The sequence below is a fragment of the Dendrobium catenatum genome, unplaced genomic scaffold (genome assembly GCF_001605985.2).
Source record: "Dendrobium catenatum unplaced genomic scaffold, ASM160598v2 fragScaff_scaffold_1066, whole genome shotgun sequence".
NCBI classification, from domain to species: domain Eukaryota; kingdom Viridiplantae; phylum Streptophyta; class Magnoliopsida; order Asparagales; family Orchidaceae; genus Dendrobium; species Dendrobium catenatum.
In genome coordinates, this window is record NW_021319528.1 from 634,627 (window position 1) to 657,886 (window position 23,260).

General features: G+C 36.2%; 1 protein-coding gene across 1 annotated transcript; it reads left to right on the forward strand.

The window, feature by feature from the left end:
• LOC110096635 (aldehyde dehydrogenase family 7 member B4) lies at window positions 1–22,751 on the forward strand. The gene is made up of 14 exons (XM_020822674.2): window positions 1–310; window positions 441–527; window positions 1,503–1,634; window positions 4,976–5,048; window positions 5,180–5,202; window positions 5,306–5,369; window positions 5,929–5,974; window positions 7,306–7,486; window positions 10,236–10,412; window positions 10,501–10,665; window positions 17,859–17,999; window positions 18,134–18,231; window positions 18,594–18,743; window positions 22,647–22,751. Exons 1-14 carry the CDS (start codon window positions 176–178, stop codon window positions 22,699–22,701), a joined length of 1,527 nt encoding a protein of 508 aa, XP_020678333.2. The 5' UTR covers window positions 1–175; the 3' UTR covers window positions 22,702–22,751.
• Window positions 22,752–23,260: the final 509 nt, after the last annotated feature.

A 23,260-nucleotide genomic window follows, 5' to 3' on the forward strand; every position in this document is an offset into this window, starting at 1 on the left:
GCTGCGACCAGGCCGGCCCCACCTGACTCACGACCAAATCATTCACTGTCGTCTATCCATTCATCATTTCCACGCTTACGTTTTAATATTCTCCTCCTCAGTAGTGCGCGCAGTCCTGTGATTTCTCCAACCTCCCCTTCCAGCCATTGTTTGCACCATCGAAAGAGTGTTAGGGATGGGGTTTCTGAGGAAGGAGTACCAGTTCCTCTCGGAGATTGGCCTCGGCCCACGGAATCCCGGCTGCTATCTGAACGGCTCATGGAGAGGGAGCGGACCCTTGGTCGCCTCGTTGAATCCCGCTAATAACGAGGCGTGATCTCGAAGCTCTTTCTCGTCGTTTTGTAATTTCATGATTAGTGTAGTATTTGGTGATTGGGTTTGTGATGTCTCTTGATTTTCGATTATTCTTGACGAGTTTTGGCTCTGCACGCTTTGTTTAGGTTATTGCCGAAGTGATGGAGGCCTCAATGGATGACTACGAGGAAGGGATGAAGGCCTGTTTTGATGCTTCTAAGATATGGATGCAGGTACCACTGTTTGCTTTCACGGGTGAACCATTCTATTTCTACCTGATATGCTGGTTTTTTGTCTAGTGGAGGTTTTTGTAGCAAGTTTTCTTGGTCATTTATTAAAGACTGGGGATTGGAAGTAATGTAAATGTGTTGTTTTGTTATTGTTACTAGTGCCATGAGAATAATTCTCCTGATACTTGTCCTAGGTTTATGTAGGCTTCGATAAAGCAGATTCTGCGGTGGGTTTGATCTTTTCCTGGAATGCCAAATTATGCATTTATTGATATCGTTAATTTCGATTTATTTTCACATGCATAGGAGAACTTTGTTTGGTCTTATGCTTCCCTGTTTAGAGATCCCATCCGAGAACTCATTGGTTGCTGACCATTGCTAAAGATTGCTCGGCAAGTACCGTTAGCTTCTCATATGGTATGGTCGGTCTGGCGAAAAATTGTTCACGTTTCACACAATGACCACTCCCTAATTTGTAGTCGTGAGCTTTTTTGAAATCATTTTGAAATCAGATATGTGTTCTATTTGAGGTTCTCCTGTGAAAAGTTGGCACTGATTATCCATTCTGCAATTTTTAGCATGCTTATTAGAGATCATACAAGGCATCAGTGACCAATCTTTATGTAGCGACTATAATGAAGGCATAAATCTGTATCTAGTTACTTGTTCACAGCCATATTGTACAACTTAAATTACAGATTTTTATAATCTTCTATTCCTTTTGATCTATTCACTTTTTGGTATGGCATGAACTTCAATATGGCAGTTAAGATATACTAGAGAGAATTCGCTGTATAGCTCTATCCTTGACTCATTTTTGAGTTTGTCACCTTGCTAAACTTTTTAGCTTTGTGTGGGCTTTTGCAAGATCGTGCACTTTTCTGGAAGAAAATATATTACATGTACTTAATGCAAATGCTGAATTCATTAGAATAGTCTAGTGGTTTGATTGCTAATCAGCTCTATTGTTTTCATCAGTTACCAGCTCCAAAGAGGGGCGACATTGTTAGGCAGATTGGAGATGCATTGAGAGCTAGACTCCAGCACCTTGGTAGGCTTGTCTCACTTGAGATGGGAAAAATATTACCTGAAGGGATTGGTGAAGTTCAAGTGAGAATCATCATGCCCTTAGTGATCTCATTTATTGAGAATTTCTGTATGTTATGTTATGAGTAGTACCGTCTTGTCTTGCTATTTTCTTTTTTGCTTTTTAATATTATCATAAGCCTAAATTAGGGACTTTATGATTGAATATGCACCAAGGTCCAACCTTTGGTGAGTTAAATGTTATTACAATGTTTGAAGCAGCCATTTATGCATATACTTTTATTATATGTTCTAAGAGATTCCTTTAAAGTGACTCATATTTGTCCATTCTGCTTAATGCAAATAAATGCCAAACTATGTACTAGCATCTACTAAATAAAGAGTCTCGCATCAGTTTTCCTTGCATAAGAATATAATGGTACATCATCTTATCACTGAAAGCATTGCAGTAATTATATCAGTATGCAAACTTTCTCACATTTATGTGAAATCCCATCATATTTTTGTAGTTTTTTTTCCCAAAGTTGTCACTCTATCCTTCAATTTAGTTATCTTAATGGAAAAGAGTTATATGGGGTCGTAACTCCAATTTTTTGCAAATCGAAGCAGTATATTTTTGGGTGTTAGATAAAGTAGAGGGAAAGAACTACTAAGAGATATTGCCTTTATTCGAAGACTTCATATTCTTGGTTCAAGGTTTTAAAGGGGTGATGATGCACGCTCAAGATTAATAACACCTCTTTCTCGTGTGTTTCCCAAAGTTGTTGTTAATCTAAATTTTACTTATCCTAAAACATTTTCTATACTCTTCATCTGAAACACTAACCTGATTGGTGCAATGCTGTTGCCAATGATGAACGATGAGAAAGAAGAATCATGCAAGGTTAGAGTTGGAAACTTGGAATAGACCATCGATGCCTGGTCTAAATTGATGCAAATTTTTATTTAAATTGAGTCACCACATAGTCATCATTATTTTTTTGATAAAAGAAAGACTCATTTATTAACTCTATAACGTTTAAATTTTTTGAATACATTACCATTGGATTTTTGTTTCATATCACTTGATTGAGATTAATTTGATAAATAATTATTTATCTTTTTTAGTGATTAAGTTAAGAGCATTTACTTTTGCCCCCTAATTGATCCACAAAGAAACATTAGATGAGCGAAGTCGGTAAGTCACAAAGCTTGAGCCAGACTTAGGTGCCCAAGTATAGCTTGCATGCCTTAAAATATCGAATTGATCTCATAATGACCAAGCATGCTTTATGTCCTTAAAACTCAGGTCGATTTATAATCTTACGACCATATCATGCAAGAAAAATTTATCTGTCTTGAAAGTTTGGATCAACCTTAAAAGATTGAGCATAGTTGAAATGCCTGAAAAGGTCAAATTAGTTTACAGTCTTGAAAAAAAAAGTTTAGAGTCTTGGCATTCACGCATGACCAACATGCTTTAAACACTTGGATCAGCCTTATAATGATCAAGCATTACCAAAAGGCCTCAAAAGCATAGGTTGGTTCGGAGATTTAGGGTTAGAATTAAGTATTCAAGCATAAGTTATGCACCTTAAAAGCTTGTATCGACCTTACAATGATTGGGCATGGTTTTAATGTCATAAAAGTTTAGGATAGTTTAGAAACTTAGGGCTGGACTTAAGCATTCAAGCATATCTTACATGCCTTAAAAATTTGGATTGACCTTTTAATTTAAGAGTATGCATGAAAAACCTCAAAAGCTTAGGTCAATTGAGAGTCTTAAGGTTGGACTCAAGTGAATTTTATTGTCCATAATAGTTTATGTAATGCCTTTATGGCGTGGGGATAGCTATTTATTCTATCATGGAAGTAACCAAAAATTTAGGAAATTTTTTTTGTGCCTCACTTGAGAAGAGGGTGCTAGAAGAGTATTGGGCCAATCCAACATGACTCTAAAATTGTATATTGTGTGGTGCATAAAATGTTAAGATTGAAAAGGAGGCTCCAGCCGTATTAAAAGCTTGGCTAGTTGGTGCATGAAGTTGTTCGATAGAACGAAACCTCATCACCACCCAAATGTGCCTATCGAACTTTGGGAATCTATTGTAGTGGATAGTTAAAAACAATATAACAATAATAAAATGTGGAGAGGCTATCCACTATGGCACGAAAGGCATGTGTGAGCCTTTGGGAGGATTTCTACCATGCTCCCAAAGGTGTGTATAATAAGAGTGTCAATTTAGGTTTATAGGTTAAGTTTGGGTTCAACCTGAAAATGACCAACATGAACAAAGTCAGCCTGAATATAAAATGTTAATTAAGCAAGTTGATAATTGTAACTTAAATATGACTTGTTAAGCCAAACTTGAGTTGCCTTGACAGGAGTAGTCATGTAGTATTAGTGTTAGCAACACAACATGAACTTTACAAAATGGTTCATTTTGTATATAAAAACTAAAAAAATACTTTTTATGAGTTTTGTTGTAGTTGAAAAAAAGAAAAATTCACATGTCAATTGGTTTAGTTTGTGTTTCTAGTTGGCCTGAATATGATCTAATTTTTTTGAGTCCTACAAGGATGACCCCGACCCAAATTCTATATGGGTTGACTTGAAACTATAACTTTTTGTGTTGGGTTCTAGTTGGGTTGTCATGTGAAATCTAATATTCATACCCCTATTGCATGGATCTCGTTAGATTTTAGTTGCAAATAAAAATTAATAGAATTAATATAAGAGGACCTCACCACTACTCGTCCCTAAAGGCGTGGATTGGTGGACTTGTTGACCCTTGCTTTATATGGAAGCCAAATGAATACTCTCGCAAGATTTTGGTTAATAGTATCAATAGGAATATGTGAGAATATAGTGCGCTAACTCAATATAATGGATGATTCAACTAGGTGTAAATCACATTTTTTTAGCACCACTTCACCTTCCTCAGGATAGTTTGTAAGTTCTAAAAGGCATTTTGCCCCATCCCTCTTCAGTTAGTTAACCACCGACTTCCTAGAAATTGTAGAATTACTGGGTGATGTGGACTAATACGTGGACAATGAATTTTTTGGCCACTGGTCATCATTTTTTATTTTGGGTTATAGAATATGCAGACATGTGTGATGCTACACATGGGATATATACCCAAAAAACATAGGTTTTTGTACTTCACTTGGAAACCTGAATTGTGATCTTTTTGATGACAAAGAGGTTTTTGGTGCATTTGGTGACTTGTCGTAGAACCACTTCTTTGTGCATAAACATCGACCTCTTTTTAGGATTGTAGATTGTGGAACTATAATTGGTGTTAATGAATTTTTGATGTAGACCGAAAAAAAAAAGAGGAATTTCAAAAGCCATGAACTTGTCTATTTTTCTCTCAACTATACAAGCACTATGTTAACTCTTTTGTAATCATTTTATGCAGGAAATTATTGATATGTGTGATTTTGCAGTTGGGTTGAGTCGGCAACTAAATGGATCGGTGATACCTTCAGAACGTGAGATCATCCCCATAATTTCTCATGTTCTTTGTATCACAATTCTTAATTTTTCAATTTTACATTATACAATCACAATAGAGTTGTATGAATTTCTCTGAAAATTTCATTGTTTTCCGTCGTATTAACAGGTCCAAATCACATGATGTTGGAGGTGATGATGATATTTTCCTTTTGAGAGAAGATTCTTTTTATTTTACAATAATGGCAGGATATAACTTATGGTTTTCGTTCATGTTTTTCTTCATATAATTCAGATTTGGAATCCCTTAGGTGTAGTGGGTGTTATTACCGCGTTCAACTTCCCATGTGCTGTGCTTGGTAAGTTTGCACTTCATCTCCATTTCATTATAAGTTCATTTGGACGTAATATGTATGCTAATATGGGATTCAGGCTTGCCATTAGACTCGTTAAATATTACAGGATATAGCCCATCATAAACATCAATTCTGAAGCAAATTTAAGTATAATGATGAGTTATTTTGGGGGACAATGCACTCTTCATCTCCATTTCATCAAAATTTCATGTAGACGTAATAGATATGCTAATATGGGATTTAGGCTTGCCGGTAGACTCGTTAAGTATTACACGATATAGACCATAATTGATCATCATAAGCATCATTTCTGAAATAAATTTAAGTATCATGATGAGTAATTTTGGGTTAAAAAGTATATATAGCTCAACCAACCTTTTTTTAAGTTTATTCATCATACTTATATTCCTTACTTTAATTTTATAATAATTTATTTGAGATATTCTCTGTGTTTTCTCAATGTTTACGTTTTCAAACTCCATGTGTGAGATGTATTTTTGGTTCTTAAGTACACGCATTAACTTTTTTTTTTAATGTTAAAGTCTTTTTCCTTTTGATGCAGGATGGAATGCCTGTATTGCGCTGGTATGTGGAAACTGCGTTGTATGGTAAGGCATTTATGTTATAGATTAATTTGACATCTTATTTTCCATTAAATTTTAGACATAAATTATTCACGTGCAAGTGCATTGACTTCTCATGCTTTTTACTGTTTGCTTGTGCAGATGCTCTCCCATACCCATCTAATAACGTTACCCTTTTTTGCTTGAATTTGTTATTTAAACGTACTTTCAAACCTCTGGCATTTAAAAAAAATAGAAAGTTAGTATCGTTTCTTGTCATGCCATTTTCTTAACTCCTTTATTATTTCTTAGACCGTGTGAATAGATGGTTGGAATCACTTTATGAAAAGTTTCAGTTTATTTGACACTAAATTCTTTGGGAGGTTTGCTGTAAAGTTTCTTTTGTTGATGAATGAAAAAAGTCGGTTCGAGAACTAAAAGAGCATATATAGTAAATATTTGAGCTATTACCTCGAATGATCCTTCCTATGATTTATTATATATAGTTTTTCCTATGTTAATTAGTGCTTAATGTTTTATTTTCCATAATATTGCCGTGTTCACCCAGTAAATGCGAGCAGCACTTTCCATGATCGTATACAAATAATGCTATGTTAGGATGATCTGATAGGAAATACTTGAGTTCGCAAGTAATCCTAAGGAATACTTGAGTTCGCAATCAAACCAAATCGAAATCGGTGGGAAAAACAGCAAGAAAACTGCTGTTTTCAGCAGTGGACAGCAGTCAACACAGGAAAACAGAGAGAAATTTGAAGGAAAAATCAATAAACAACTTGTATACCACTAGTACATGATTGAAAACAACAAAAGATACAATGTTCTTCAATTCGAGAGGAAGAACAACTCTCCACAAGTCTCTAGCAAACCCTAGAGCCCAAGCACAAGACAATATCTCCAAATTTTCTTCAAATTCAAGATGAAAACCTAATTCTATCATTACTCCCTAATCAAAGCTAAAGGAGAGATACAAATTCCCTAAACACCCTTGTAAGTCAAAATTTCCCTCCCAATACTAGATTTAACTCAAACTGGGGCCCACAAGGTGGTCCGTCCCCCCTCTTCCTTGCTGGTTCCGCTGGCTATACACAAGGACCGGTCCAGCCGGCCCCTCCTGGGCCAGCCTATCATGATCCTAAACAAATAAAATGCTTTGTTGAAATTCTATATTTGAATTATTGTTTCTTGAGGAGGGCAGCAGAGATACTGAAGCTGATATTTTGTTATGTCAGAAATTGGATGGCTACGTAGATCAATACCAATAACTCTCCCACGATCTATAAAATTCACACATCTAAGTTTATTTTTTTGTAATGTAATGCTCAATAATTTTTAACTTCATGGCTCTATCATTACAGGAAAGGTGCACCAACAACCCCACTAATCACTATTGCAATGACTGAACTAATTGCTGGAGTTTTGGAGAAGAACAATTTACCAGGTGCTATTTTCACAGCATTTTGTGGAGGTGCTGAAATTGGTCAAGCAATAGCTCGCGACATACGATTACCTCTTGTATCATTTACTGGAAGTTCGAAGGTATGACATCCATGCTGGGAGCTCATTGAGATCATAGATGAAAATAAGTTTTTATGTTGCGAATACTGATTTGGTATGCTGTGTAATGTCCTATGCTGTGATTGCTGCTTGGCTTAATGGTGGAGTTTCATAATGTTAATTTTTGAATTTTATTCTAGTTGATGGTAGGAGTGTTCAAGGTGTCCTAATTGTAATGATAATATATGATGATTTGTGATACAGTATGATATTCCAATCATTCACTTTATATATGCTCATATGTGTGCACATACACACACACACACACTATATATATATATATATATATAACGCATACTTAGTAGTACACACATATGAAGATGTTTGCAAAACATACACATTCATCTGTCTATGATAGTAAACAAGCACATATAGTAAAACAATAGTTTCATATTCATTGATTTTCGTATCAACTCTCATCTGGTTGCTTGAAGATAGAAAGCATGTTCTGAAAAATAATAAGTTTAATAATTTGGGTGGATGTAGTTATAAATAAATATGAATTTTAAACTCTACAAATGCCTTGAAAATCTCTCAAACTGAAGATTTCATTTTCACATTTAAATTGAGTGAAAATGAAATAATATTGTTCTAAAATATCATTTATATCTAGAAGAAACCAAATGAGTCCTTAACATGTTCTCATATACTTTGCTGGAATGTTAGATATTTTGCATATTTTATGTTGTTAGAAGGCTGGTTTTTTAAAAGGGTATATATACCTATAATATTTAGTAATAGGATATTTAAAAAATAATAACAATGGGAGCTAGTTTCCCCAGTCATGGGAGCCTAGAGCAAGTCGCCCCATCCTTGGGCGACTTAGTGGTGCCCGGCGGCCCTCACCTGCAAATTTTTTTTTTTTAATTTTTCTTTAAATTTATAGTTATATGAATTTAAAACTTAAAATTTAAATTTTAAATATATATAAAATTTTCATCATAGCTAAATGAAGTTTAATAGTTTATAATTAAAATTTGATATTTGAAATTAAAAATTATGCAAGAAGTTGTGATTTTGATGAAAAGGCATCCGCCTGTTTAATTGGGGTGGGGCCCAGCTGTCCAGTTAGCAATTAAGGGCAACAATTAAGAGAAAATTAAAGAGGGGATTAAGAGGAAAATTCAAATTTGTAGAGTTGTTTTGGCATTAACTGTAGTTTGTATGCTTTAAATACATTGTTTACCCTAGGGTTAGGTTTCATTGGGTGTTTTCTGAAATTTGGAGAATTCTTAGGTTTTGTTTGGGCTATAGTAGCGTCTAGAGATTTGAGAGAGCCGGATCCTTCTCTCCAATTGAGGATCCATTGTATCTTGCTGTTTTCTTTCATCTATTATCAGTAAAATCTTCTCTCGCTAGTGTTTCCACCAAAATTCTTCTTAATTTCTGGGTTTGAACCTTGCTGAAATTCAAATTCCGCCAAGTTAAATTGATTTCTACTATTGTATCCTATCAACATCTTTTAAAAAATTGGCCTTAACATGTTCTCATTTACTTGGCTGGAATGTTATATATTTTGCATATTTTATGTTGCCGGAATATTAGGCATCTTATGCGGCCTTTTTTTAAAAATATTGAAGCTATATTTATGAAAAGTTTTGTAGGATTTGCCATTTTGCTGACCCTGTACAATATATACCTATTCTATTTAGTATTTTTCAACTGGGTTTTGAAGTGATTTGTATGGAGCATCAAGGTGTTGGAACAGTAGGTAATATACCTGTAACATCCCTTTTTTAAATGACTGATTTTTAGATTATTATTCTTTAGTTTTTGCATTATATAAGAGGATTTAAAAGTCAAGCAGGGCCTTTTTTGGGTCATACTTTACAGTAACTAGGTTTCTCATTTAAGTTGGGGTAATTGCCACAAAATGGTCTTGGTTTTGCTGAAGCTTATTTATTTTACAAGCATTTAGAAAATTTGTAGCCGACCCCACATAGTGAGATAAAGGCTTGATGATGTTGTTGTTGAGAAAATTTGTGGGTTATCATACTTCTATGGATTTATTTCCATTTATCTTAAAATTTTTTTCATAAGTATTTGTTTAATATATTGATGCAGGCTTTCATCCCTTAGTTGAAATGTTTCTGGTGAACCCAGTGAATGTATGTAATGTAAATATCCTCGGGCTTTAATGCTTTTCAGAAGTAATTCAATCCTCTTGGAAGTACAGTTAACTACGTATTTATTTAATCATTAAAATTCTTTCTTCATAAATAAACATCAAATGTTGAAATCATTTACTTTAGCTGCCTTTTAAGTTAGTTCTTTCTTAAACTAGCGTAGGAGATTCAACTATCTCGTACATTTTGTCATTTTCTTTTACTTACCTGAGGTTTGCTATTTAGATGGACTGTTTTCATTTTTCTGTCCATGATTCGTCTGTATGTATATGCAAGCCATGATATCAAGTTCATCTAAATGTTTAAATTGCTTACACGAGGTTCTTTCTAGCTCCGTGTCTTGAGGGTATGAATCATTGTATAGCCTGTTAGCATAAGCTAGAATATAGCATTCGCTTTACCAGATATCATCTTTATTTATTTGTTAATCTAACCGCTTACTAACTATGTATTTTGTCAAACTGTAGTTGGCATTGCTTATTTTTTCCAGAAGTAGGACTAGATGATTTTTTTTTTTTTTTCACTTTTTCATGTTTATTTTCTTAGATAATCCTAAAGTTAGTCTTTTATATGTTCTGGTGATATGATTTAATCTCCAAATACAGGTTGGCCTTATGGTTCAGCAGACAGTTAATGAGAGATTTGGAAAATGTTTGCTTGAACTTAGTGGGAACAATGCAATAATTGTCATGGATGATGCAGACATACAACTTGCTGTCCGCTCAGTCCTGTTTGCTGCTGTTGGTACTGCTGGACAACGCTGCACAACTTGCAGGAGGCTGGTAAGACCCGGCAATATTGAGCCTCTATCTGTTACTAACTCTGAGAGGTTAACTTCCTCCTATGTTGCTTTCATTTTGTTGGACGTAGCTACTTCATGAAGGCATATACCAAGAATTTCTGGATCAACTGCTTGCAGTATATCAGCAAGTTAAAATAGGGGATCCATTGGATAATGGTACCTTACTAGGACCACTGCATACTCCTGTTTCCAAGGAGAACTTCATAAAAGGCATCGAAGTCATTAAATCTCAGGTATGTTTAATTACTTCAATCATTTTTTAATGTAGCTGAGCAGGAATTTTTGGAGTTTCTTCATAAAGAATTGTATTTCTTTGATTTTGTATGCCGACATTGATTTCTTAATATCATCATAATTTAGGTTTATGTGCGGCAAGTGATACAAGAAGATATTGAATGAAGAGAATAAACAAAAAAATAATTATGGAAAAGATGAAGGTTGGATACAATTATATAAGAAATATTACTAACTAGATGAGCACGCCTCACTCTGAGCTTTTTTGTAAGGGTTTTACGTCACAAACTTGTGAATGTGATAAGCTATCTAATCCTGCTTGAAATTCCCTTATTTTTTAGATGAAAGAAATAGCAAATTGTTAAATTTTTTTACTAATTAATTGCTAATAAATTGCCAACAAATGACCTACTATTTAAAAAATTGCTTACAAATTTAATGGTTTATACTAAAATAAAGAATAATAAAGGCTCATATGTCCATAATGAATAAAAAATTAAGAAAATTTTTGTGCATGCATCAAGAAGGTTCTGGATTCTAGCAATGCCATATGAGGCGATTCTTAATGAAATTCATATAATGTAGCAAGCATGAAGCCTTTGCCACTATTGGAAGACCAAAAGTTGGAATAATGGTGTAGTGACGTCTTCTCTTCGCACAACCTGCAAACAACCTTAGCCAAGGGGAAGAACAGGCAATGGAACAGTAAAGAGAAAGTTCTCTGAATTCTATATTTCGTTCTCCCTCTTTCCTCCTACAGACTCCTGTAATAAAAGCTGTGGTTAAACGGTAAATAGATAATAAACTATGCCTAAAGATTTAAGTAAAAAGCTGACAAAGAAAAGTAAGATAACGGTTTGGTAATAGTGGCTGCACCCAGCCATGTGCAAAAGGTTAAGTCCGTTCCCCTGTTATACTGTAAGGCACCGCATCAGGTCCCTCCTTCTCCCAAATTGTCAGTGTCCACTGGTTTGAAATATCTGTGAGTCCGATCCATTGCAGTCTGTCCTGTCTCACAATCTCTCATTTACTCTTGTTAATTGTAGCCAAATATTTGCAAGTAGTTTCCTTAACTCAGGCTAATCGGAACGAGAACTGCCATATTAGGAGTGACTGCTAGAGTGGGAGAGAAGAAAGAAACTTAGAATTCTCAGTTATGAGAGAGATCTCCTTGATCTGCCTTAAATGTTTGAGGGAGTCGATTAATGGTGGTGCTTAGCACATTGCTAATCTTTACTATTGCGAATTGCTTGTAGTTTGTGTTAGCCGTTAGAATTAAGAGAATCTGTTAGCTGTTGCTGGGAGGAAAGGATGGGAAGAGAAATGTGCACGCAATTCTGATGTGGCGGAACACGTTAGCTCGCTTGAGCTAATGAACAGGACACCTCAATAACAACCTCATACGGTGTCCACTACCCCATTTTATCTTTTTACTTGCAGTTTTATACTTTTGGTTATTTACTGCTTTAGTAGACTTTTTAGAAGATGGAAGCAGATATAGTAGGATGAAAGGAGAAGGAATACATATACCTCACAGCTAATAGTTGTATACAGTTTTTACATATCGATAGAAATATTATAGTTCTCGGTTACATAACTTGGGTTGTTCTGTTTTCTTTGTGCTTGTGTTCTTTGCAGGTGACAGGCGTTGCATTATCTGGTATCAGAGCCAGTGCTCGGAGGAGATGGCAGATCGCGGCAAGCAACTAGTCACCGACGAAGTACCAAGCCTGGACACACTCTGGGCAAACCAGTCGAATATGAATCGCCGTCTGGACGATCTCGCAGCAGACGTTGATGCGGGCAAAAGATACAGGGAGCCTATACCCTTCGCCCACAATAGACACGACGGACTTCTATCGACTAAAATGAGAAAAGAACGAAGAAAGGGAAGAACAAACTCTTATATTTCAAATAAAAATAAAAATTACAACGACGACTTACAATCGACACGACAGACACCCTAAAGTTGCTGCACTTTGAGAAGAAGGATACAAATGGAGTGGCACTTGCGGAGAGACGAAGAGATTAGAAGCCCGAGAACAAAGGGTGGAAAGAGCCCGCAGGATTTCCGCATCGGACGACGAAACCCATTATTTTCCCAGGAAATCTCTGATTCAGATGATGAGCTGCAGGAGTATCGGAGAGCCGGTGAAGAAGAATCCGGTGAAGAAGATGGTGAAGTCAAAATCCCACAAGAGAATCCTCGGTATCGCAGAACTGGACCAGCCGTCTATCACCCGGGAGAATTTAAAGTTAAGTTAGATATCCCATTTTTTGATGGCCATTTACATATTGAAGATTACTTGGATTGAGAAAAAGCTGTTGAAAACTTCTTTGAATATTTGGAGATTGAACCAGATCGACAAGTCAAGTATGTGGCGTGTCGATTGAAAGGAGGTGCTAGTGCGTGGTGGACGCAAGTCTTACAAATGAGGCAACGAGAAGGCAAGGGCCGAGTACGGAATTGGAATCGAATGAAGCAACTCCTAAGGGCACAATTCCTACCCACGGATTATGAGCAAATTCTTTACATGCGGTACCAACATTGTGTACAAGGAGCGAGATTTGTGAACGAGTACACGGAGGAGTTCAGCAGATTAAGCGCTAGATGTAATCTCAACGAATCAGCCAATCAGTTAGTAGTCCGGTACATTGGCGGCTTGAAAGATAGCATTCAAGATAGGCTGGAGTTAAACTCTGTTTGTTCTATGTCCCAAGCAGTCAATTTCGCCTTGAAGGCGGAAATGCAGCAAAATAGACAACCAAAGAATGTCACAAATCGGCGTCATTGGAAAGAACCACATTACATGCTGTACAGCAACAACAAGGCTAACTCGGCCACCTTAAATGCGCCACCAAACGCTACCTCCATTACAACACCTTCAACTCCCATGCCCAATGTCAATTCTGAACCCAAACAACCTTGGAAGAATCGGCCAACTACTAAGGGGAATCCATATTCCAAGCCTGCCACGTTCAAGTGTTTTCGCTGTTTCCAACCGGGGCATAAATCCAATGAATGTCCTCAACGGCGACAGATTCAACTGGCCGAAGGCGAAGAAGAGGGAGACCCTGCTGAAGCAGACGAAGAAATAAAAATGGGCACGGAAGATGTCTTAGCCGATGATGGTGAGCCATTGGTCTGTATCCTAGAAAAGCTGTTGCTAGCTCCCCGACAGCCCAGTAACTCCCAACGCCATGCTATATTTCGAACCCGATGCACTATAAATGGCAAGGTCTGTGATCTATTAATTGACAGCGGATGTACATAAAATGTAATATCTAGAGCCGTGGTACAAAATCTGCAGTTGAAGACCTCCAAGAATCCTAATCCTTATAAGATAAGTTGGGTAAAGAAGGGTATGGAAATAAGTGTCACGGAATCTTGCTGAGTGACATTTTCCATTGGAAAAAAATATGTATGCGAGGTGCTGTGCGACGTCGTCGAGATGGACGTTTGTCATCTCATTTTAGGGAGGCCGTGGCAGTTTGATGTCGGGGCTACTTACGATTGCAGAGCAAATGTATATGCCTTCGAGTGGAAAGGTAAACGACTCCGACTTCTTCCCAACTCTCCAGAATTCAAAGCTACACACTCTGAACCAGCAAAACAGGCGGCCTTGCATATAGTGAACGGGGCTACTTTGCTTCACTGCTGGCGGGAACCAGCTCCGTTGTATGCTTTACTAGTAACCGAGCCAAACACTGCAACCCAACAGAAGGAAATCCCCGCAGATATTCAATGCTTACTACAGCAGTATGAAGTTATTGCACCTGCAGATTTACCAGCGGGGTTATCGCCTCTCCGTCGCATACAGCATCAGATTGATTTCCTCCCTGGCGCATCTCTTCCCAATCTCCCACATTACAGGCTTAATCCGAAAGAACAGAGCATTCTTCAGGGCTTAGTGGAGGAACTAATTGAAAAACAATTGATTCAGACAAGCAGAAGCCCTTGTGCGGTGCCGGCACTCTTAGTTCCAAAGAAAGGGGGAAGTTGGAGGATGTGTATCGACATCCGGGCCATCAACAAGATAACGGTCAAGTACAGATTTCCCGTACCACGTGTTGAAGAATTACTGGATCAACTCACGGGTTCATCTATTTTCTCAAAAATTGACCTACGCAGCGGCTATCATCAAATCAGGATATGACCGGGGGATGAATGGAAAACGGCGTTTAAGACTCCACAAGGACTGTACGAGTGGAGGGTCATGCCGTTCGGGCTGTGCAATGCCCCCTCGACATTCATGAGAATGATGTCAGAAATCTTTAAACAGTACATGGGAAAATTTTGTGTTGTGTATTTTGATGACATTCTAGTATATATCACTGATTGGGAACAGCATTTAAGTCATTTACACAGCCTTTTTGAAATTTTAAAACAACAGAAGTTATTTATCAACCTACCCAAATGTGAGTTTGCTGCTCAAAAGGTTTCTTTGCTCGGCTTCACGATATCGAAGGAAGGTGTTCAGATGGATTCCACAAAGGTAACTGCAATCCTGGACTGGCCGACACCAACTACTTTTTTTGAAGTTCGTAGCTTCCATGGCCTTGCTAATTTTTACCGCAAGTTTATCAAGAATTTCAGCTTGCTAATGGCGCCCGTCACTGAATGCTTAAAGTCCAAGGAATTCCAGTGGGGAGAAGAGCAACAGTCCAGCTTTGAAGCTGTTAAAAAGGATATTAGTTCGGCCCCAGTGCTTGCCCTTCCGAACTTTGACAAATTATTTATTGTGGACACAGACGCCTCCTCTCTTGGTGTAGGTGCGGTTCTATCACAAGAAGGTAAACCCATTGCCTTTTTTAGCGAGAAATTGTGTCCGGCTCGACAAAAGTGGTCAGCTTACAAGCAAGAATTTTATGCAATATTTGTTACATCAAGATTTCATTTTATGCATAAAGCGTTGCAGTATATTAATAGCCAGCGCATGGTAAACCGTATGCATGCGCGATTGGTGATGCTCTTACAAAGATTTTCATTCACAATTAAGCACAAACCGGGGTCCGACAACAAAGTCGTAGATGCTCTTAGCCGGAAACGAATTCTCCTTGCAAAGCTCCAAACGGAGATCACAGGACTCGAATGTCTTAAAGACTTGTATGTGGAAGATCCCGATTTTGGTGGTATATGGAAGCAATGTCAGGAAGAAAATGACGGCTCAGATTACATGATAAGGCATGGATACTTGTTCAAAAAGAATCTCCTATGTATTCCTGTTTCCTCCTGGAGACTCCAACTAATCCGTGAAGCTCACGGTGGCGGTCTAGCTGCACACTTGGGAAGAGAAAACACACTTCGGCAATTACAAACTCGTTTCTTTTGGCTCAGATTGAGGAGAGATGTATTCCATATGGTTGACAGTTGTCCGATATGTCAAACCTATAAGGGAGGCGCGCAGAATATAGGTCTTTACATGCCGTTGCCGGTGCCGGATTCAATTTGGGAAGATCTAGTTTAGACTTCGTTTTGGGCTTGCCACGCACCAGAAGAGGCAACGACTCCATCATGGTGGTCGTCGATAGATTTTAAAAAATGGTCCATTTTATTTCATGTAAGAAAACTTCTAATGCCTTGAACATTGCAACACTTTTTTTTTTTTAACGAAATTGTTCATTTAAACGGCCTCCCTCGAAGCCTTACATCCGACCGTGATGTCAAATTTATAAGCCATTTTTGGAGAGAACTATGGAAACGACTGGGAACAGACCTCCGACTCAGCTCTGCGTACCACCCGCAATCCGACGGACAGACCGAGGTCGTCAACCGAACCTTGGGAAATATGTTGCGATGTCTAGTACTTGACAAACCGGTCAACAGGTAAATCACCTTTCAGTATTGTATACACTAAACAACCTAACATTGCTTTGGACATTACTGTGTTGCCAAAATGCAAATCGTCTGCTGCTACAAACTTCACAGATAAGTACTCAGAGATGCTAGCGGAGGTTCGTCAACAAATCATTAAATCCAACCAGCTTTACAAAGAGGCTGCAGACGATCAACGCCGACATAAGACATTCAAAGTGGGAGATCTAGTTATGGTCAGACTTCGCCGGGAGCGGTTTCCACCGGGGACGTACAGTAAGTTGGCACGCCGCAAAGTCGGCCCTGTGCCTATTGTCACTAAAATCAACGACAGCGCCTACACCGTTGCCTTACCTGCGGATTGCAACACTTCTTCGACTTTTAATGTCTCCGACATTTGGGAGTACAAACCCGCAGACGATGGCGAGATCGCACTCAGCTCGTCGGAGTCGAGCTCTTCTGAAGCCGGGGAGGACTGATGCGGCGGAACACGTTAGCTCGCTTGAGCTAACGAACAGGACACCTCAATAACAACCTCATACGGTGTCCACTACCCCATTTTATCTTTTTACTTGCAGTTTTCTACTTTTGGTTATTTACTGATTTAGTAGACTTTTTAGAAGATGGAACCAGATATAATAGGATGAAAGGAGAAGGAATACATATACCTCACAGCTAATAGTTGTATACAGTTTTTACATATCGATAGAAATATTATAGTTCTCGGTTACAGAACTTGGGTTGTTCTGTTTTCTTTGTGCTTGTGTTCTTTGCAGGTGACAGGCGTTGCATTAAATTCCCTGTTCATGGTAACCCATCATTATTGTTCATGCACTGAGAATGCAGGAGGTGAGTTTGTTTGGAGTAGGATTGATGAATAAGGTAATGCGAGAAGGCGCTTTCTTTCATCACAAGATGTAATTTTCTATTTATCATGATTAAAAGGTTGATTTTTTTCTAAGACTGAAAGCATATTGCCATTATTATATTATATTGGTAGGTTTTCTAAAAATTACTTCATGTATTCTAAATAGTTTAAATATGTTTCGAACAATGTCAAAGCTAAAACTAAACGGCATACTACGATTGCTGTATTGAAACAGAAGTTTATTGGTATGGGCCCGCTTTTCAAAAACCTGGCATACCAGTAATAAAAGTAGTTGTTAATTTAGCGCCTCCATTTTCTAAATGTCTATACAAATTTAATCTTCTTTGAATGTCTGAGAATTTTGCGCACACTGGTTCATGTAAATTATTTTATGATAAAGTTTGATATCATCAATCTTGGAGGGAAAAATGGAAGCTTTTGCAAACATTCTTTGCATATTTTTGAGCATTATTCAATATTTTTCTTATTGTTTATCATAATTCATTCAGGGAGGAAAAGTACTTACTGGAGGATATGCCATAGAATCTAAAGGAAACTTTGTGCAACCTACAATAGTTGAGATATCTTCTGACGCAGAAGTTGTCAAGGAAGAGTTATTTGGTCCTGTCCTTTATGCCATGAAATTCAAGGTAATGTGCCCCTTTTTGCCTCCGCCTCATCATAGGCCCATTATTTTCTATTGGCTACCCTTCTATGTGTTATTCCTATCATTTACGACTTCATGACCCTGCAATATCTGAGCTCGTACGGTGTACTTCTTCAGACATTGAAAGATGCGATAGAAATAAATAACTCAGTGCCTCAAGGTCTAAGTAGCTCCATATTCACTCGGAGGCCAGAGGTCATCTTCAAATGGATTGGGTAAGCTTGGAACTTTAACAATTGATTTGAGATTTCTTTTCCTCTGCAACATATTGTAATCAAAGCTTGTTTAGCTATCAAGATCTATACACACTGTTGTATATTGGTAGTCAAAGTGGACTGGATCTTTGTTGCTTCCATATTCAATACAATGTGGTTATTGACAATGCTTATAGAACTGAGAATTCTAATAAAAACTGGGCATTTTTACATGTTGGTCCCTGTGTTAGAATATGCAAGCAAGATATATTAAATTTCATTTTGCTTGGCGAACATTTTCATTAGTTTATTTGATATCTTTAAGCTCTATTATTACAGTCCTTCAAGTTTCTGAAATTTCATCCTCTCTTGAACTTGTGCAGGCCACTTGGCAGTGACTGTGGCATTGTAAATGTTAACATCCCAACAAATGGCGCTGAAATTGGTGGCGCTTTTGGCGGTGAAAAGGCCACTGGTGGTGGTCGAGAAGCAGGAAGCGACTCATGGAAGCAATACATGCGACGCTCTACTTGGTGAGTTGCCAGCTGATGTAATGTTAACTATATTAGAAAAGAAGATCTTGAATTCGGTTTAGCATTAGATCTGATGGGATCTTTGCTAATGTTTTACTGAAGCTTTGCTATTGGTATTTTTGACATGATATTAACTTGATGCGGGACATTTTAGGGTTTACAATTTTGTTATATATATTTTATTTGATGCGCACAAAATCACAGAATGCACATATTTGTAGCTTTTAAACTCTTAATTTTAATTACTTTTTTATTTGCTTAGATGAAAATAAAAAATTCGAGAAAGGATCTACCTAATGACATATTGGTTCTATTATAAATTGTAGAAATGTAGAAAATAAAAAAAAAGCTTTGAATTTTATTGTTTGTTTCTATATAAAATGTGGAGGTATTTATAGATGCCTCTAAAAGACTTAAATGGAGATAAATTAAAGTTGTTTACAAAGAAAAAGGAATAAAAGCCCTTAAGAGGGGCTGGTGGCTAGAATATGAAGAGGAAGCACATAGATTGCAATCTAAGGAATCATAAGAGGATTGATCTAACAATTAGAACTCTTAATCCATGTGCTCAAGGATTTCAACTAGGATTGGTTGTGGGTACCATGATTCTTTAACACTCTCCATCACATTGAGTGGTATAAATCAGTCATTCAAAGTTTGTTTATAATATTTTTGAATGTGATTGTAGAGTTCTTTAGTGAGAATGTTTGCAAGTTGATTTCATGTAGGCACATATGAAGTGTAGATCAACTAACTTTCTAGTTTCTTTTTTATGAAATTTCTATCCACCTTCACATGCTAGGTACGGCATATTATATTGGATAATAAGCAATGCTAACTGCATAGTTATTGTCATAGCATATCTTTATTGGCCCTTCCCATTTGATTTTTAAAAATTTTAAAATGATTTGATCCACATAAGCTCCCAGATTCATTGGGAAATTGCTATAACTATAGATTCAATGCTAGATCTTGAAACAATAGGTTGGTTCTTGCTTCTCTATGTTATGTGATTTCCTTTGAAAAATGTATAATATCTAGTTATGGATACCCTTCCATTTATAAAATATAGAATTTTTTTTAGAGAATTCTTCTACTAGGACTTTTTTTTAAGGTATTTGAAGATTCTATTAGCTTCTTGAATGTGAGACTCTTTGGGTTTGTGCATGAATTAACTAATGATACTTAATGTAAATATGATTTTTGGACGTGTGTGTGATAGATAAGTTTTTTAATTAATTTTTGATATTATCTCATGTCTACTTTTTTTTATTTGTCTAATTTTTTTCCTTGTTCAGTTGGAGTTTAACAGAATTTACAATCAATTATTTTTGTTTTTTAGCAGATATATGATATATTTTTGTTGAGAAGGAAATATTCTTTATAATGATTGAACAACTAATATTTGCCAAAAGTATTTGAGTCTGCCCAACTCTTAGATCCCAAATTCTTTAGTAAGCCTTTTTCGGGCCTTTTCTTTTTTCTATTGTCATCATATGTGACAATTATGTTGTTAATATCTATGATGAGAAGTAAGATTTTATCATTAGTGGAGTTTTTATGAAGAGGATATGATTTCCTTGGCTTTGTTGTATTTAGATTCATTCATGAATTTTGTGAATCTATCAAACATTGCTCTCGAATATTGTTTAGGTTACAACAATCTTTTTTTAATTTACATATTTTTTTCTTTGTGAGAGAACTATCAAATTCAAGTGGTGGATCCATATAGGCTTATTCAATTATCCCATTTAAAAGGCATTCTTTATATCATATTATTGTATGGACCATCTACGATTAGCCGCAAGTTAAAATTTGAAGCATATTGTATTCATTTTTGTTACAAGAGCAAAAGTTTCATGGTTGTCAATTCTATAAGAATGAGTATATCCTTTGGCTACCTATCTCACTTTATACTATTTTAGGCTTCTATCTGCTCTATCTTTTACATAAAAAACCCATTGATATTATATTATTTTTTCCCTGTGTAGTTTGACGGTCTTCCAAGTATTCATCTTTTATCTCATTACATCCTTCAAATTCTTGTTTTAAGTGCCTCAAATAAAGTTTGTGATGCTGTAATGGAATTAGAATTGATCTTTGTAAGGAATGCTTTATTGGTAGTAGAAATTTTTTTGGTTGTATAATAGAAGATGGGATGCAAAGATGAATGTGTAGTGAGGGATTGATCAATAGGTTTCATTATTACCTAATAATGATTTCAAGTCTTGAGCTTGCAGGAGATTTTGACTAGACTTATTTCTTCTTTTATACACTTAAAGGAGTATAATATCTAGATTTGTTGAAGTTTCTGTTGTAGGAATGCCGAGATGAAAGATAGAAATTTCATTAAATTTATCTTCCAATTGAGTGTTCTCAGTTCTTACCCTGCAAATGAGTTTGATGAAAAACATTGCTTCTCATCAAATGTGATATCTTTTGATGTAAGGTATTTTTATTGGTAGAGTGATGGCATTTATATCATTTTTGAGTGGAAGAATACCCCAATAAAGCACGTTTGAGAGCTCTATGCTCAAATACATCCGTGTTATTTTGGACAATAGATAATATACCCCAAGGTTTTGAGGAATTTTTAGAAAAACTTTATTTGTGAGGAATAATTTAGCCATATAATTTATAAGACTTTGGACTCTTGAGAGTATTCTATTAATTAGGTATGTAGCAGTTAAGAATGCTTCTCAATATATTTTAAGGTCTTGCGATGTGGGTTCTCGCTTTATATTATTCCATGAGGAACAGAATCCTCGATTGACTAGGCATCACAGGATGGTTGCCAATTCTATGCAGGTCTAGCGCAAAGGATTCTAAAATATTGGAAGAACGTAAAATTGTTATTGTTAACCTTTACTAGGGTTATTTTTGCCCATAAAATGTATTTTAAGATGATTTGTATATACTTAATCCTGTGTTTTCCTGTATACTTATTGAGTAATGCAGTCAAATCGTAATCAAGTAATAGTTTAATACAATATAAAGTATTATATGAAAGTATTTAGTTGTTTTGGCATAATCTAAAATCTAAGAATTAATGTAAAACTGTCATTGATAGGAACTTTTGTTTAATAAAATCATTATTCTTTTCATAGATGTTTCATACAAAAATTTTGTAACACTAGTTAAGAATGCAAGAAAAAAAAATAATTTATAGTTTCAAAATAGTGTTTTTCATTTGATGTTTATGTTCATTTGCAATTTCATGGTGTTTTTATAAGTATAGGTCCAACCACGAGTCGTTTTACGTTATGGATCAAACAGTACTTATGAATGAAAAGTAAGCATATAATATCTTTTACAGATTCATATTAGTGCATACTTGTTAGAAGTGTTATTATATATTGTGCTTAAAGATTGAACTGTATGTATTACGTGAAGGTATTGTTTTACTTTTAGTACTATGATCAAGTAGTGTTGGATTGCTTGGCCATGCAAAAATAGGGAAGTGGAATAGAAAACCCTACTTACAAAGGAGTTTTGTTGATTGGTGTCCATGACTACCATGGCCCAAACAATGAAGGCTATATATTGACATTAGTTGTGGCTTGAAAGGCAACCCAAAAAAAATCATTTTAAGTGCTTTTTTAGGTGAGTGAAACATTATTCTTTTTTATTTTGCATAGCAACTTTTTGATTGTCTTTGCTAATAAAAGAACATATTAAAAAAGGAAAAAAAGGAAAGAAAAAAACATGTTAAAAAAAAGTGACGAGGAAAAGCTTTGTTTGGAACTTGAACAACTTCCCATAAATTTACTCGACCTGAGATTCATTTTGCAACTTTTTATTGGCTTAATAAGCTTTATACTTTTGCTGAATACTCCACCTAATTGATTTGAACTTTAAACTTTTCAATTGAGCTTTTCTGAATTGATAAGCAACATCTCGCAGCACAATCAACTATGGAAGTGAGCTGCCGCTAGCTCAAGGAATCAACTTCGGGTAGTCCCAACTATCTTCAGGTCAGCTTTTCTTTATTCTTCAATGAGCAATACTAAATAATTATATATTTCTTAATCAAATTTCTAATATAGAATGCTGGAATCAACTTCGGGTAGTCCCAACCATCTTCAGGTCTGCTTTTCTTTATTCTTCAATGAGCAATACTAAATAATTATATATTTCTTAATCAAATTTCTAATATAGAATGCTGAAATAAATCATGCACCATAAATGGGTTCTGATTCCAGTCAATGTTAAATAATTGCTTCCAATGCATGATTGTTTTTTACATCTGAATCAATATAAGACTTGATTATGTCTTATTGGCATGCCGTGCATTAGTAGGATTTCTTTCGGCACGGACTCTTAGGCTTTGTTTGGGACGGTTTTCTTACTGCTTCTTAAAGCAGTTTTTTAAGAAGCTGCTTTAAGAAGCAGAAAGAATGCCGTCCCAAACGAAGCCTTAATCCAACCTTACCTCGCTCATCGTTTGGTCATTACCGGGTCCCGGCTCACTTAACGGCCTACCCTCCATGCTTGTTTTACCTACACAAGCGATCGCT

Coding starts and splice junctions, on each gene's coding strand:
- LOC110096635 (XM_020822674.2), top strand. CDS start 176: ATGGGGTTTCTGAGGAAGGAGTACCAGTTCCTCTCGGAGATTGGCCTC. Junction 5,370..5,928: donor CTTCCCATGTGCTGTGCTTG/GTAAGTTTGCAC, acceptor CTTTTGATGCAG/GATGGAATGCCTGTATTGCG. Junction 10,666..17,858: donor TCGAAGTCATTAAATCTCAG/GTATGTTTAATT, acceptor TAATTCATTCAG/GGAGGAAAAGTACTTACTGG.